This window comes from Lucilia sericata, unplaced genomic scaffold, assembly GCF_015586225.1.
Source record: "Lucilia sericata isolate MDLA Ls3-8-SP2 unplaced genomic scaffold, ASM1558622v1 Contig000584F_arrow, whole genome shotgun sequence".
Classification (NCBI taxonomy): Eukaryota; Metazoa; Arthropoda; class Insecta; order Diptera; family Calliphoridae; genus Lucilia; species Lucilia sericata.
This window is the reverse complement of record NW_023994591.1, coordinates 1119-18363: the sequence shown is the minus strand read 5'-3', so window position 1 is coordinate 18363 and position 17245 is coordinate 1119. Positions and strand designations below refer to the sequence as shown.

Below are 17245 nucleotides of genomic sequence, written 5' to 3'. Positions count from 1 at the left end.
CTAGTTCAGTTCTAGTTCAGTTCTAGTTCAGTTCTAGTTCAGTTCTAGTTCAGTTCTAGTTCAGTTCTAGTTCAGTTCTAGTTCAGTTCTAGTTCAGTTCTAGTTCAGTTCTAGTTCAGTTCTAGTTCAGTTCTAGTTCAGTTCTAGTTCAGTTCTAGTTCAGTTCTAATTCAGTACTAGTTCAGTTCTAGTTCTAGTCCAGTACTAGTTCAGTTCTAGTTCAGTTCTAGTTCAGTTCTAGTTCAGTTCTAGTTCAGTTCTAGTTCAGTTCTAGTTCAGTTCTATTTCAGTTCTAGTTCAGTTCTAGTTCTAGTTCAGTTCTAGTTCAGTTCTAGTTCAGTTCTAGTTCAGTTTAGTTCAGTTCTAGTTCAGTTCTAGTTCAGTTCTAGTTCAGTTCTAGTTCAGTTCTAGTTCAGTTCTAGTTCAGTTCTAGTTCAGTTCTAGTTCAGTTCTAGTTCAGTTCTAGTTCAGTTCTAGTTCGTTCTAGTTCTAGTTCTAGTTCAGTTCAGTTCAGTTCTAGTTCAGTTCTAGTTCAGTTCTAGTTCAGTTCAGTTCTAGTTCAGTTCAGTTCAGTTCAGTTCCATTTCAGTTCTAGTTCAGTTCTAGTTCAGTTCTAGTTCAGTTCTAGTTCAGTTCTAGTTCAGTTCTAGTTCAGTTCTAGTTCAGTTCTAGTTCAGTTCTAGTTCAGTTCAGTTCTAGTTCAGTTCTAGTTCAGTTCTAGTTCAGTTCTAGTTCAGTTCTAGTTCAGTTCAGTTCTAGTTCAGTTCAGTTTCAGTTCAGTTCAGTTCTAGTTCAGTTCTAGTTCAGTTCTAGTTCAGTTCTAGTTCAGTTCTAGTTCAGTTCTAGTTCAGTTCTAGTTCAGTTCTAGTTCAGTTCTAGTTCAGTTCTAGTTCAGTTCTAGTTCAGTTCTAGTTCAGTTCTAGTTCAGTTCTAGTTCAGTTCTAGTTCAGTTCTAGTTCAGTTCTAGTTCAGTTCTAGTTCAGTTCTAGTTCAGTTTAGTTCAGTTCTAGTTCAGTTCTAGTTCAGTTCTAGTTCAGTTCTAGTTTAATTCTAGTTTAGTTCTAGTTTTATTCTAGTTTAGTTCTAGTTCAGTTCTAACTCAGTTCTAGTTCTAGTCCAGTACTAGTTCAGTTGTAGTTCAGTTCTAGTACAGTTCTAGTTCAGTTCTAGGTTAGTTCTAGTTTTGTTCTAGTGTACATTGCTATAGTTTTTTAATTTGCTTTAAATTAATCATTTTGAATGATATTTGTTCATTAAAATGTAGTTTTAAAAAATCCCCTATATACATATGTATGTTCCATAACGTCTTATGAAACCCATTTTTTCTCTCCAATCATATGCCGTCAAACCACTTATAAACAATTAAATAAATTTTAATAAACATTTTGTGCAATTAATTTGTTCTGTTTTTGTATTTATCGTATCATTTATTTATTTACTTAATTTTTGTATGTTTTTTTTTTTTCCAATTTTACAGATTAATTAAAATGAGACTGGACGCGCAATATTGCGTGTTATATCTGGACCGAGAGCATTTCGTGTTGTATTATTTACTCGTTTAACGCCCATACCATTTGGCATACAAAATGCAATATTTGGGGTAAGTTTTTTAAATAATTTGAATATTTTTACCCAGCAAAAATAAATGATTTGAATGTTTTAATTCAAACTTTCTTAAAGTTCTAAAGATCTTTCAATTTGCAAATTATTTAATTTGTGTTTGCTGGTTTAGACACTAAATATTTTTATATATAAACTAATAAATATAAAGATTTTAATTTATGTTATATTTTTACACAAAAAATTCAACCAAAACAAATAAAATTCAATGATATTTAACAACAAAAATATATAAACATAAAAAAATCTTCTAAAAAGTTATAAAATAAATGTGGTATTTGTTTATATTTTTTTGTCGTTGTTTGGCTTTTTAGATTATTTTATTTGAAAAAAAAAAATATTTTAGTATTTCAAAATTCTGCCATCTAACACATTTGTGTACATACATATATGTATATATACATACATATTTATATATTTACGTTTGACAACAACAATTTTTGAAATGTCTGGACTGTTTGGTATTTTTGCTTGACCGAAATTGTGCTGCTTTTGACGCTGTTGATGTTATTGTCTGGTAGCCCACAAAAAATTTATTTTTTTTATTTACCACATAGGGGAGACATCATGTAATAAGGTGGTCCACATTAGCCACAGTAGACATTACTTTTCGCATTATTTTCAATACGAAAGGCTGTCATTTTGAAACAGAAAAAAGTATTTATGAACCAAATTTGAACAATTTACTCTCATTTTGAGCCATTAAAAATGGACCAAACTATTTACTCAAGTCATCAGACTACTGTAGTATAAGATTTCTGAAGGATGTGATTTTATAAAAGTTGCTTCCGAAAATATTCTTCATCATTTTTATTTAAATCATGTACCACCCTAATGTTAGTTATATTTATTTAAATAAAATGTACCATATACATAAACAAATAATTGGATATTGTAAATTTTTTATATTATTTTATATTTCGAAAAAAGTAATAAAAAGAACGAATTTAAATATGACCTACAAAGAATTTCTTTGTACAACTTTTTTTTCCATCAAAAAGTATTGCTTCTTGTTTATACGACATTACCTTTTCTATAAGATATCTGTTTTAAAATAAAATTTTCTGTCTCACTTTTTTTATAAGAAAACTGAACTAGAACTGAACTAGACTGAACTAGAACTGAACTAGAACTGAACTAGAACTGAACTAGAACTGAACTAGAACTGAACTAGAACTGAACTAGAACTAGAACTGAACTAGAACTGAACTAGAACTGAACTAGAACTGAACTAGAACTGAACGAGAACTGAACTAGAACTGAACTAGAACTGAACTAGAACTGAACTAGAACTGAACTAGAACTGAACTAGAACTGAACTAGAACTGAACTAGAACTGAACTAGAACTGAACTAGAACTGAACTAGAACTGAACTAGAACTGAACTAGAACTGAACTAGAACTGAACTAGAACTGAACTAGAACTGAACTAGAACTGAACTAGAACTGAACTAGAACTGAACTAGAACTGAACTAGAACTGAACTAGAACTGAACTAGAACTGAACTAGAACTGAACTAGAACTGAACTAGAACTGAACTAGAACTGAACTAGAACTGAACTAGAACTGAACTAGAACTGAACTAGAACTGAACTAGAAATGAACTAGAACTGAACTAGAACTGAACTAGAACAGAACAAGAACTGAACTAGAACTGAACTAGAACTGAACTAGAACTGAACTAGAACTGAAGTAGAACTGAACTAGAACTGAACTAGAACTGAACTAGAACTGAACTAGAACTGAACTAGAACTGAACTAGAACTGAACTAGAACTGAACTAGAACTGAACTAGAACTGAACTAGAACTGAACTAGAACTGAACTAGAACTGAACTAGAACTGAACTAGAACTGAACTAGAACTGAACTAGAACTGAACTAGAACTGAACTAGAACTGAACTAGAACTGAACTAGAACTGAACTAGAACTGAACTAGAAACTGAACTAGAACTGAACTAGAACTGAACTAGAACTGAACTAGAACTGAACTAGAACTGAAACTAGAACTGAACTAAACTGAACTAGAACTGAACTAGAACTGAACTAGAACTGAACTAGAACTGAACTAGAACTGAACTAGAACTGAACTAGAACTGAACTAGAACTGAACTAGAACTGAACTAGAACTGAACTAGAACTGAACTAGAACAGAACTAGAACTGAAAGAACTAGAATGAACTAGAACTGAACTAGAACTGAACTAGAACTGAACTAGAACTGAACTAGAACTGAACTAGAACTGAACTAGAAAACTGAACTAGAACTGAACTAGAACTGAACTAGAACTGAACTAGAACTGAACTAGAACTGAACTAGAACTGAACTAGAACTAAACTAGAACTAAACTAGAACTGAACTAGAACTGAACTAGAACTGAACTAGAACTGAACTAGAACTGAACTAGAACTGAACTAGAACTGAACTAGAACTAAACTAGAACTGAACTAGAACAGAACTACAACTAAAATACAACTGAACTAGAATTAAACTAGAACTGAACTAGAACTGAACTAGAACTGAACTAGAACTAACTAGAACTAACTGAACTAGAACTGAACTAGAACTGAACTAGAACTGAACTAGAACTGAACTAGAACTGAACTAGAACTGAACTAGAACTGAACTAGAACTGAACTAGAACTGAACTAGAACTGAACTAAAACTGAACTAGAACTGAACTAGAAATGAACTAGAACTGAACTAGAACTGAACTAGAACTGAACTGAACTAGAACTGAACTAAGAACATCTGAACTAGAATTGAACTAGAACTTGAACTAGAACTAGAACTAGAACTGAACTAGAACTGAAATGAATAGAACTGAACCTAGAACTGAACTAGAACTGAAGCTCGGAACTGAACTAGAACTGAACTAGGAACTGAACTAGACTGAACTGAACTGAACTAGAATGACTAGAACTGAACTAGAACTGAAACTAGAACTGAACTAGAACTGAACTAGAACTGAACTAGAACTGAACTAGAACTGAAACTGAACTAGAACTGAACTAGAACTGACTAGAACTGAACTAGTACTGAACTAGAACGGAACTAGAAACTGAACTAGAACTGAACTAGAACCTGAACTAGAACTGAACTAGAACTGAACTAGAACTGACTACTAGAACTGAACTAATGACTAGAACTGAACTAGAACTGAACTAAAACTGAACTAGAACTGAACTAGAACTGAACTAGGAACTGAACTAGAACTGAAATAGAACTGAATAGAACTGAACTAACGAACTGACATAGAACTGAACTAGAACTGAAATAGAACTGAACTAGAACTGAACTAGAACTGATTTGAAAAGAATCGGAATAAATAAAAAAAGTGTTAAAAAACATTTTAAAGTATTTAACAAATGCAAGTATAAGCATTCTGAAATTATAAACTTAAACATTTCCAATTACGTAAGCATCACTGATCTAACTCAATACTTTCCATATCATTTAACCTTTTAATGAAATCATCCAATCAAAAATTATGAACATTTTATTAAAAATGATTTAAATTGTTTTAAAAGTGTATCATTTACAATTGTTTTTAAGTGTGGCAATTTATTTAATGATTTGTAAATATAAATAGCACTTGGAGGTTTAAATTAAAATTATGCCTACAATATTTTATTAATAACGTTTATAGTTATTTGTTTAATAAATAAATTGTTTTACTAAACCGTATATAAATTTCCAGTTTATTGAGCTCGATAATGAAAACTGAGTAGAGCTAACTAAAGCAGTTTAGTAAATGTGCAGTGATTATTTTTGTATAAAAAGGTGATATAATTAAATATAGTATAAATAATAAGTAGACTTCGTATACAAGTAAATTTCAAATAAAATATGTATGGCATCACTGCTGATCATTTCTTGACTTCTGACAGTGATGTCAAATATGCATTTTGAAATGTAAATTTTTTGCATTATTAATGCTTTAAAGAGTGGAATTTAAGTAACTAATATTTTTAGCGGGTAAGGTTGTTTATCTCTGTACTTTTGTCTTATTATAATATTACTGTATACATTTATGTTTATTTACCTTATAATATTGTGTTTATTATAGGATTTAAGGTATATAACTGTATATATTTCTTTTTGAAATATTTTTGCGTGAATCACATAAAAAATAAGCATTTATATTTAATTGTTTTAAATTAATAATTCGTGCATTGTCTCTACTATATATTAATACAAAAAAAACCTGAAATGTGACAATTTTTATAATAAAAATTAAACGTCTATATAGGAATGATACTTTTAATATACTTTTATTTTATTTGTCAAACATGTTTTAAAAACTTCAAAATTTTTGTTGTTCTCTTTTATTTTTCGTATTTAACTGTATTTTTATAATAGGCCTTCATACTTCAACTAAATTTTAAAGTATGCATTTATTAGGGGGTTTACTTTTCGTGTGACAAAATATGGTCTATTATTGTTCCTAAATTTAGTTTAGTTTTATTTTTAGTTAAGTTCTAGTTCATTTCTAGTTCAGTTCAAGTTCATTTCTAGTTCAGTTTTAGCTCAGTTCTAATTCAGTTCCACTTCTAGTTCAGTTCTAGTTCGGGTCTAGTTCTGTTCTAGTTCAGTTCTAGTTCAGTTCTAGTTCAGTTCTAGTTCAGTTCTAGTTCAGTTCTAGTTCAGTTCTAGTTCAGTTCTAGTTCAGTTCTAGTTCAGTTCTAGTTCAGTTCTAGTTCAGTTCTAGTTCAGTTCTAGTTCAGTTCTAGTTCAGTTCTAGTTCAGTTCTAGTTCAGTTCTAGTTCAGTTCTAGTTCAGTTCTAGTTCAGTTATAGTTCAGTTATAGTTCAGTTATAGTTCAGTTATAGTTCAGTTCTAGTTCAGTTCTAGTTCAGTTCTAGTTCAGTTCTAGTTCAGTTCTAGTTCAGTTCTAGTTCTAGTTCTAGTTCAGTTCTAGTTCTAGTTCAGTTCTAGTTCAGTTCTAGTTCAGTTCTAGTTCAGTTCTAGTTCAGTTCTAGTTCAGTTCTAGTTCAGTTCTAGTTCAGTTCTAGTTCAGTTCTAGTTCAGTTCTAGTTCAGTTCTAGTTCAGTTCTAGTTCAGTTCTAGTTCAGTTCTAGTTCAGTTCTAGTTCAGTTCTAGTTCAGTTCTAGTTCAGTTCTAGTTCAGTTCTAGTTCAGTTCTAGTTCAGTTCTAGTTCAGTTCTAGTTCAGTTCTAGTTCAGTTCTAGTTCAGTTCTAGTTCAGTTCTATTTAAGTTCTAGTTCAGTTCTAGTTCAGTTCTAGTTCAGCTCTAGTTCAGTTCTAGTTCAGTTCAAGTTCAGTTCTAGTTCTAGTCAGTTCTAGTTAGCTCTAGTTCAGTTCTAGTTAAGTTCTGGTTAAGTTCTAGTTCAGTTCTAGTTCACTTCTAGTCAGTTCTAGTTCAGTTCTAGTTCAGTTCTAGTTCAGTTCTAGTTCAGTTCTAGTTCAGTTCTAGTTCAGTTCTAGTTCAGTTCTAGTTCAGTTCTAGTTCAGTTCTATTTAAGTTCTATTTCACTTCTAGTTCAGTTCTAGTTCAGCTCTAGTTCAGTTCTAGTTCAGTTCAAGTTCAGTTCTAGTTCTAGTTCAGTTCTAGTTCAGCTCTAGTTAAGTTCTGGTTAAGTTCTAGTTCAGTTCTAGTTCAGTTCTAGTTCAGTTCTAGTTCAGTTCTAGTTCAGTTCTAGTTCAGTTCTAGTTCAGTTCTAGTTCAGTTCTAGTTCAGTTCTAGTTCAGTTCTAGTTCAGTTCTAGTTCAGTTCTAGTTCTAGTTCAGTTCTAGTTCAGTTCTAGTTCAGTTCTAGTTCAGTTCTAGTTCAGTTCTAGTTCAGTTCTAGTTCAGCTCTAGTTCAGTTCTAGTTCAGTTCAAGTTCAGTTCTAGTTCTAGTTCAGTTTCTGGTTCAGCTCTAGTTCAGTTCTAGTTAAGTTCTTGTTAAGTTCTAGTTCAGTTCTAGTTCAGTTCTAGTTCAGTTCTAGTTCAAGTTCTAGTTCAGTTCTAGTTCAGTTCTAGTTCAGTTCTTAGTTCTTCTAGTTCAGTTCTAGTTCATTCTAGTTCAGTTCTAGTTCAGTTCTAGTTCAGTTCTAGTCAGTTCTAGTTCAGTTCTAGTTCAGTTCTAGTTCAGTTCTAGTTCAGTTCTAGTTCATTAGTTCGTTCTAGTTCAGTTCTAGGTTCAGTTCTAGTTCAGCTCTAGTTCAGTTCTAGTTTTAGTTCAGCATGTATTCAATAAAATTCAAAAAATCTACCCTATTTTTTACTTAATATGTTAATTACTCTAATTCTCCAAAAAAAATTAACAACATTTTGCCAAAATTCCCCTTTAAATGTCGTGTTACTTTGCTTTCCTGCTATACACACAAAAAATGTTCAATTCATTTAATACTTTAGTTGTATAATTTAACGCTTTTAAAAAGTAATTAGTTGTTATTATGAAATCATATACATATAACGAAACAAACTCTAAAACTTGTTCCACTTGTATCCATTTTATTTCAAACTTGTTAATTATTACCTTAAACGTGCGGTATGTTTATAAAAGTATATATTATTTTAATTTATTTATATTGAATAATACAAATTTCACTCGTTTGCAATGCATTTTTGTTTATTTTACAAAAATTACCTTGCAATTTTTCCATTATTTTTCAATTTTATTTGCTGCTCTAACTGTCAAACATATTGATTTAGATTTTTCACTTTGACTATTTATTTGCAAATAGTTTTTGTTTTGGGGTTTTGTTCGTTTTTCTCAATCTCTATTTCAATAAAATTTATGCTTTTCCACAAAAAAGTGAAGGTTAAGGTTAAAAAGAAAACTTCAAGTAAGGAATGTCACAGTCGTACAGAGATGACAGATGATATAGACGATATTTACTTGTCAAAACTAAATATATAAAAGAAAACAAATTATTTAATATAAACTTAAGAAAATCTTTGCAACATTTTTAATAAGAAAGAGAATCTAGTTTTGTTGAAGTTTACCTGTGATCAGCCCAAATGTTTTCATTATAAATGTATATTTTTTTAGCAAATTTAATTTATAAATAATTGTATATGTCATACGCGTATTTAGATGCTTTTAAATGTTATAAAATAACACATAAATATGAGGTTATTGTGGTCATGAAAATAAAAAAAAAAAAAATAAATTGAAAGCATAAATATCTGAAGTCGAAAGTCAATATAAAACAATTGTGTCACACATTAATAGAAAAATTATTGAAAATATTTAATTAAATTTATGTTAATTTAACAAAAATTAAATATATTTATAAAGTTTTATTACAGTATAAATTATATTTTAATAAAAAATTGCAATTAAAAACTTTTGACTTGTCAAGTGTCTCATGTTTATTTTAAAAATGTTTGTTTACTATTTAATTGGCAACACAGCTGTTATTTGTTTACATTTTTATGTTAACACAAAACAATGCCCAATTTGGTGAGTTTTTTAACCCCAAAATAATAAAAATTAAAAGCTTTTTGAATTCAAATTAAAAATTTTACATTTATTAAAGTTAATTTTAGTGTTAAACGATTTTGTTTGTTAAAATTTAACAAACATTTTTTTATCTTTATTTTATATTTGAGTTCAATATTTAAAAGAAAAGATAAAATTTATAAACACACGAAGTAATGCCTTCCTTTTTTGCAAAGATATGACTCAACATATTGAATTTTTTTCTAATTTAAGTTTTCATACATCTAATTTTTACCGATTTATGATAACTACATTATATTTTCTCATATGTTTCCAATCAAAATCTATTTAAACGCAACATGAATACATGATTTCTCAAAATTTTATAGTTGTTGCACCCTACACAGAAATGTGTTGAAATTTTGGATGATATCTTGTTTAGTTGTAGTTCGGTTCTAGTTTCGATTTAGTTTAGTTCTTGTTCTAGTTCCGTTCTATTTCTGTCCTAGTTCTGTTCAGTTCTGTTCTAGTTCTGTTCTGTTCTAGTTCTGTTCTGTTCTGTTCTAGTTCTGTTCTAGTTCTGTTCTAGTTCTGTTCTAGTTCTGTTCTAGTTCTGTTCTAGTTCTGTTCTAGTTCTGTTGTAGTTCTGTTGTAGTTCTGTTCTAGTTCTGTTCTAGTTCTGTTCTAGTTCTGTTCTAATTCTGTTCTAGTTCTGTTCTAGTTCTGTTCTAGTTCTGTTCTAGTTCTGTTCTAGTTCTGTTCTAGTTCTGTTCTAGTTCTGTACTAGTTCTGTTCTAGTTCTGTACTAGTTCTGTTCTAGTTCTGTTCTAGTTCTGTTCTAGTTCTGTTCTAGTTCTGTTCTAGTTCTGTTCTAGTTCTGTTCTAGTTCTGTTCTAGTTCTAGTTCTATTCTGGTTCTGTTCTAGTTCTGTTCTAGTTCTTTTATAGTTCTGTTCTAGTTCTGTTTTAGTTCTGTTTTAGTTCTGTTCTAGTTCTGTTCTAGTTCTGTTTTATTTCTGTTTTAGTTCTGTTCCAGTTCTGTTCTTGTTCTGTTCTAGTTCTGTTCTGTTCTACCTCTGTTCTAGTACTGTTCTGGTACTGTTCTAGTTCTGTTCTACCTCTGTTCTAGTACAGTTCTAGTTCTGTTCTTGTTTTGTTCTGTTCTTGTTTTGTTCTGTTCTGTTCTGTTCTAGTTCTGTTCTAGTTCTATTTCTGTTCTAGTTCTGTTCTAGTTCTGTTCTAGTTCTGTTCTAGTTCTGTTCTAGTTCTGTTCTAGTTCTGTTCTAGTTCTGTTCTAGTTCTGTTCTAGTTCTGTTCTAGTTCTGTTCTAGTTCTGTTCTAGTTCTGTTCTAGTTCTGTTCTAGTTCTGTTCTAGTTCTGTTCTAGTTCTGTTCTAGTTCTGTTCTAGTTCTGTACTAGTTCTGTTCTAGTTCTGTACTAGTTCTGTTCTAGTTCTGTTCTAGTTCTGTTCTAGTTCTGTTCTAGTTCTATTCTGGTTCTGTTCTAGTTCTGTTCTAGTTCTTTTATAGTTCTGTTCTAGTTCTGTTTAGTTCTGTTTTAGTTCTGTTTTAGTTCTGTTTTAGTTCTGTTCTAGTTCTGTTCTATTTCTGTTTTAGTTCTGTTCCAGTTCTGTTCTAGTTCTGTTCTACCTCTGTTCTAGTACTGTTCTGGTACTGTTCTAGTTCTGTTCTAGTTCTGTTCTACCTCTGTTCTAGTACTGTTCTGGTACTGTTCTAGTTCTGTTCTTGTTCTGTTCTGTTCTAGTTCTGTTCTAGTTCTGTTCTAGTACTGTTCTGGTACTGTTCTAGTTCTGTTCTTGTTCTGTTCTGTTCTAGTTCTATTTCTGTTCTTGTTCTGTTCTATTTCTGTTCTAGTTCTGTTCTAGTTCTGTTCTACCTCTGTTCTAGTACTGTTCTGGTACTGTTCTAGTTCTGTTCTTCTTCTGTTCTAGTTCTATTTCTGTTCTAGTTCTATTTCTGTTCTTGTTCTGTTCTATTTCTGTTCTAGTTCTGTTCTAGTTCTGTTCTAGTTCTGTTATAGTTCTGTTATAGTTCTGTTCTAGTTCTGTTCTAGTTCTGTTATAGTTCTGTTCTAGTTCTGTTCTAGTTCTGTTCTAGTTCTGTACTAGTTCTGTTCTAGTTCTGTACTAGTTCTGTTCTAGTTCTGTTCTAGTTCTGTTCTAGTTCTGTTCTAGTTCTGTTCTAGTTCTGTTCTAGTTCTAGTTCTGTTCTAGTTCTATTCTGGTTCTGTTCTAGTTCTGTTCTAGTTCTTTTATAGTTCTGTTCTAGTTCTGTTTTAGTTCTGTTTTAGTTCTGTTTTAGTTCTGTTCTAGTTCTGTTCTAGTTCTGTTCTATTTCTGTTTTAGTTCTGTTCTTGTTCTGTTCTAGTTCTGTTCTGTTCTACCTCTGTTCTAGTTCTGTTCTTGTTCTGTTCTAGTTCTGTTCTGTTCTACCTCTGTTTTAGTACTGTTCTGGTTCTGTTCTAGTTCTGTTCTGTTCTACCTCTGTACTAGTACTGTTCTAGTTCTGTTCTGTTCAACCTCTTTTCTACTACTGTTCTAGTTCTGTTCTAGTTCCGTTCTGTTCTACCTCTGTTCCAGTTCTGTTCCAGTTCTCTTCTTGTTCTGTTCTGTTCTAGTTCTGTTCTGTTCTACCTCTGTTCTAGTACTGTTCTACTTCAGTTTTAGTTCTGTTCTTATTCGTTTCTAGTTAAGTAGTGTATCTGCAATTCGTATTGGTCTTTACACCAACTATAATTATTTTGTCGAATATTTTTTTTATTATAATATTGCGTTACGAATACTAATAAGTCAAGGAAACGTTTATTTACCTTATGCAGACAATGGGAATAACAAAAAGGTGTTTTCCTGTCGTTTGCTATTTTTTGTAATTGTTTTTGTTTATTTGGAATACTCCTCCGCAGCACACACAAACTTTCCTTAAACGTCTAATTGTTTAAGTTGTTGTTTTTTTCCTAAAAATTCAAAATAATATTAATTAAATATATTTAATCAATTGTTAATTTTACCCAATCAACCCTTTCATTAAACATTTATTTCGTTATCGAATTCATGTCTCCTTTTCTATTGTTTTCTTTTCTTCAATTACAGGTCAGTACAATTAATTCAAAAGTCTATCATACTGCTACATTTTTGGGTCTTTTGCCAGCGCAAATGATTAATGTTTATTTGGGCTCGACTTTAAGGTCAATGCATGAAGTCCTTAATAATCATGGGACTGCGGTGACGGGTTATATTAGCTTTGGTGTTGAGGTAAGTGTTGTATTTTTTTTTTTTAGTGACTAATATTACTAATTACACAACATAATAATATTGTTTAAATAATTAATTAAGTTGTCTGTAGTTAGTTTTTTTTTTTGTACATTAATTTATTTCAAATGTATTGAAATGGAAAAATAACAAGTACAAAAATTAAGTACTCAATTTAGCGCGCACATGTGTCATATATTTAACAATGGGGAAAAAACATAGTAATATTTTTTCTTCTTTTTATTTAGCAAACAATAAAAAACATTGTTAGTCTATCTATGAATAAACACAAATGTTTCAATTATACACTCATACGTACATTAAACACATAATGTTGTGATAAGTAAATGATATTTGTTTGATTTTTTTATTAACAAATTTATTTTTTTCTATAATGAGGGATTTTTTGGGTACTTAAATTCCAAATAAGTACTTTTTTCATATAATTTTTACCCAGCCTAAAAGTATGTTTACAATTTGTAGTTGCAGATCAGTGATGCCGGTTGATATTTTATGAAGAACAACTAATTTTAGTTCTAGATCTGTTCTAGTTCAGTTATAGTTCAGTTCTAGTTCAGTTCTAGTTCAGTTCTAGTTCAGTTCTAGTTCAGTTCAGTTCTAGTTCAGTTCTAGTTCAGTTCTAGTTCAGTTCTAGTTCAGTTCTAGTTCAGTTCTAGTTCAGTTCTAGTTCAGTTCTAGTTCAGTTCTAGTTCTAGTTCTGATCTAGTTCAGTTCTAGTTCTGTTCTAGTTCAGTTCTAGTTCAGTTCTAGTTCAGTTCTAGTTCAGTTCTAGTTCAGTTCTAGTTCAGTTCTAGTTCAGTCTAGTTCAGTTCTAGTTCAGTTCTAGTTCAGTCTAGTCATAGTTCTAGTCTATCGTCAGTCTATAGTCTAGTCTATAGTCTAGTCTATAGTCTAGTCTATAGTCTAGTCTATAGTCTAGTCTATAGTCTAGTCTATAGTCTAGTCTATAGTCTAGTCTATAGTCTAGTCTATAGTCTAGTCTATAGTCTAGTCTATAGTATAGTCTATAGTCTAGTCTATAGTCTAGTCTATAGTCTAGTCTATAGTCTAGTCTATAGTCTAGTCTATAGTCTAGTCTATAGTCTAGTCTATAGTCTAGTCTATAGTCTAGTCTATAGTCTAGTCTAGTCTATAGTCTAGTCTATAGTCTAGTCTATAGTCTAGTCTATAGTCTAGTCTATAGTCTAGTCTATAGTCTAGTCTATAGTCTAGTCTATAGTCTAGTCTATAGTCTAGTCTATAGTCTAGTCTATAGTCTAGTCTATAGTCTAGTCTATAGTCTAGTCTATAGTCTAGTCTATAGTCTAGTCTATAGTCTAGTCTATAGTCTAGTCTATAGTCTAGTCTATAGTCTAGTCTATAGTCTAGTCTATAGTCTAGTCTATAGTCTAGTCTATAGTCTAGTCTATAGTCTAGTCTATAGTCTAGTCTATAGTCTAGTCTATAGTCTAGTCTATAGTCTAGTCTATAGTCTAGTCTATAGTCTAGTCTATAGTCTAGTCTATAGTCTAGTCTATAGTCTAGTCTATAGTCTAGTCTATAGTCTAGTCTATAGTCTAGTCTATAGTCTAGTCTATAGTCTAGTCTATAGTCTAGTCTATAGTCTAGTCTATAGTCTAGTCTATAGTCTAGTCTATAGTCTAGTCTATAGTCTAGTCTATAGTCTAGTCTATAGTCTAGTCTATAGTCTAGTCTATAGTCTAGTCTATAGTCTAGTCTATAGTTAGTCTAGGTCTATAGTCTAGTCTATAGTCTAGTCTATAGTCTAGTCTATAGTGTAGTCTAGTCTATAGTCTAGTCTCTAGTCTAGTCTATAGTCTAGTCTATAGTCTAGTCTATAGTCTAGTCTATAGTCTAGTCTATAGTCTAGTCTATAGTCTAGTCTATAGTCTAGCCTATAGTCTAGTCTATAGTCTAGTTAGTCTATAGTCTAGTCTATAGTCTAGTCTATAGTCTAGTCTATAGTCTAGTCTATAGTCTAGCCTATAGTCTAGTCTATAGTCTAGTCTATAGTCTAGTCTATAGTCTAGTCTATAGTCTAGTCTATAGTCTAGCCTATAGTCTAGTCTATAGTCTAGTCTAGTCTATAGTCTAGTCTATAGTCTAGTCTATAGTCTAGTCTATAGTCTAGTCTATAGTCTAGCCTATAGTCTAGTCTATAGTCTAGTCCTATAGTCTAGTCTATAGTCTAGTCTATAGTCTAGTCTATAGTCTAGTCTATAGTCTAGTCTATAGTCTAGTCTATAGTCTAGTCTATAGTCTAGTCTATAGTCTAGCCTATAGTCTAGTCTATAGTGTAGTCCTAGTCTATAGTCTAGTCTATAGTCTAGTCTATAGTCTAGTCTATAGTCTAGGTCTATAGTCTAGTCTATAGTCTAGTCTATAGTCTAGTCTATAGTCTAGTCTATAGTCTAGTCTATAGTCTAGCCTATAGTCTAGTCTATAGTCTAGTCTAGTCTATAGTCTAGTCTATAGTCTAGTCTATAGTCTAGTCTATAGTCTAGTCTATAGTCTAGCCTATAGTCTAGTCTATAGTCTAGTCTATAGTCTAGTCTATAGTCATAAGTCTAGTCTATAGTCTAGTCTATAGTCTAGTCTATAGTCTAGTCTATAGTCTAGTCTATAGTTTAGTCTATAGTCTAGTCTATAGTCTAGTCTATAGTCTAGTCTATAGTCTAGTCTATTGCCTATTCTACATTCTAGTCTATAGTCTATGTTCAGATTAAAAATCTAGACTATACTTCAGCATAAACGTCACTGTAGAGTAGTTTTCAAGTCGCCTTTGCTCGTTTTTTCGTTTCTGCGTTATTTTCCATTCCTCCCTAATATATGCTTTAATATTTAATTTTAATTTGTAATTTTTCCATTGTAACAAAGAATAATAAGAAATTGGGGCTTGTCAGTTGGTACGTAAAGGAGTTGTCATTCGGTACCTAACTCTAAGTATGTATTGGTAGAATTTTGTATTAGTATTGGAGCTCCAACCACTTTCACCACACTTTCCAAACATACATACTTGCATAAAATCGTACATAAAAATTTTAGGAAAAATAAATAATATTTAAATTTCTACATTCGCAGATTTTTTTATTTCTTTTGCCCACATCTAATCAGTAAACATTTAATAAATATATTTTTCGGACTTAAAATCTCTTTTTTTGCAAAAAAATAAGTTTATTTTAAATAATTTTTTCATTTTTAATACCAAAATATACAACTTTGTTTTGTCAATTTTAATTTCAACACAAAAATTAATTGTCAAAAAAATTAAAAAAATATTTTTTTAGTTTGTGAAAAATAAAAATATTTCGGATTGTTAAATGCGATAAAATTGTGTAAAAAATTAAAAAATAGTTACGTGTTTGTGAAAAGACGTCGTTCAAGTCCTATTATCCCGGTATTTTCGCGAAAAAGTTTTGAAGTATTGTGAGAGAATTAAGTTCTCACAAGTGTGTTGAATTTACACAGAACTCGTCTGTGAAGAGAAGGAAATGTTATTGTTGTAAAACAATGTCATAGTCCAACTTCTTATTATTCTTTGCATTGTAACTTGGATTTATCCTCTGTATCAACAAATGTCAAATAAAATAATAATTTATTCAATTATTTTTTATTTTGTTTTCATTTTCTCCCTTGTAATTGCAGGTCATTTGTGGCGTTGCCTTGATGTTTTGGGTGGTACAAAAGCTCGCAAAGAATTATCGGAAACTTTGCTTACTGACATAAGCAGCGATGGCAAATTAATCGATATACAAGTGTAGCAAGACTGTAGTAATTTAATTTTATTATTAAATTATAAATATTTATAAAATGATACTAAACTAAAAACAAAAAGATATGAAACGAAAACATATATTTTTTATTAATAACTTTTTTTTTTAATATGAAAGTTTTTTTTAAGAGCATTTATTTAAAGAAAATAAAATTTGTTTATTTTAAAAAGGCTTTCAAAATAAAACCAAATAAAAAGAAAATGATAACACTTTATAAATAAATTAAGTTATTTAATGAATTATGCAAATAAACATAATGTATATAATTTATTTAAATAACAAATTTAATTATTATTTAATACTTTTAACATTTATTTTTAATGTTAATTGAGTGATTAGTTTTATTGTGAAAAAGAAAAAATAAAATAATTGTTAACAATATTTTTCTAGATTTTAAAAGAAAAATATTTGTGTTGGTTTTTTGTTAAGTTATTTTGGCATTTATTTTTGTTTATACATAATGTTAGAAAATTTTTTTAAATTCTAAATCTGTTAATTTCTATTCCAATTTATTTTGTTACTAAAAACAGTGTAAAAAAGCTCATAATGTCTAAAATCCCAATTAGAAAACAAAAAAATATACAAGAAAAACAATTTAAAACAAAAAACTGCTGTGCCTCTTTAACACACACACACACACATACATCTTACACTCAAAAAAAAAAATGAATAACTAAACAAGAATATCCTTAAATCTAAAAAATTATATATAAAACTAAGAAATCTATATAGCTTTTTATTTTCTGATCTAAGCTTAACTTTTTAATATAAAAAAATTGTATAATAAACAGAGTATATACTATATATTTAATGTAATGATTTGATGAAATCTTTGTTTTTATTTCAAATCATATTGTCGCCAATTCGTGGTGCTTTCAATAATGTTTACTGAATAAGGTATCCAAGATATTGATGGTAAAGTCCACATCGGTTTTGGTGACACACAGGGGAGGTTTTAAACACATAACCTAGAGGAGAAAATGTTCCATTAAGAATATGTTTACATTAAAAACATAACAAGAAATGGAATTGTAGCAGATATTTATCTTAACTGAACGTCTGTTAATCGATCAACTAGATTCTATAACCTATTAAAAACTAGACTATTGAGTTGACTACATTCTAGTCTATAAACTAATCTATGGACTATAATGTATACAAGACCATAGACT

General features: G+C 30.2%; 1 protein-coding gene across 1 annotated transcript in view; it reads left to right on the top strand.

Moving 5' to 3' along the window:
* The window catches only part of LOC119606431 (Golgi apparatus membrane protein tvp38-like), a 29696-nt gene extending 13497 nt beyond the window's left edge, over positions 1-16199 (top strand). Inside the window, 4 exon segments of the mRNA XM_037959946.1 lie at positions 1478-1600; positions 12121-12282; positions 15946-15985; positions 15988-16199. Coding sequence (XP_037815874.1) covers positions 1478-1600; positions 12121-12282; positions 15946-15985; positions 15988-16061 — 399 coding nt within the window. The 3' untranslated portion in view covers positions 16062-16199.
* The last annotated feature ends 1046 nt before the right edge of the window (positions 16200-17245 follow it).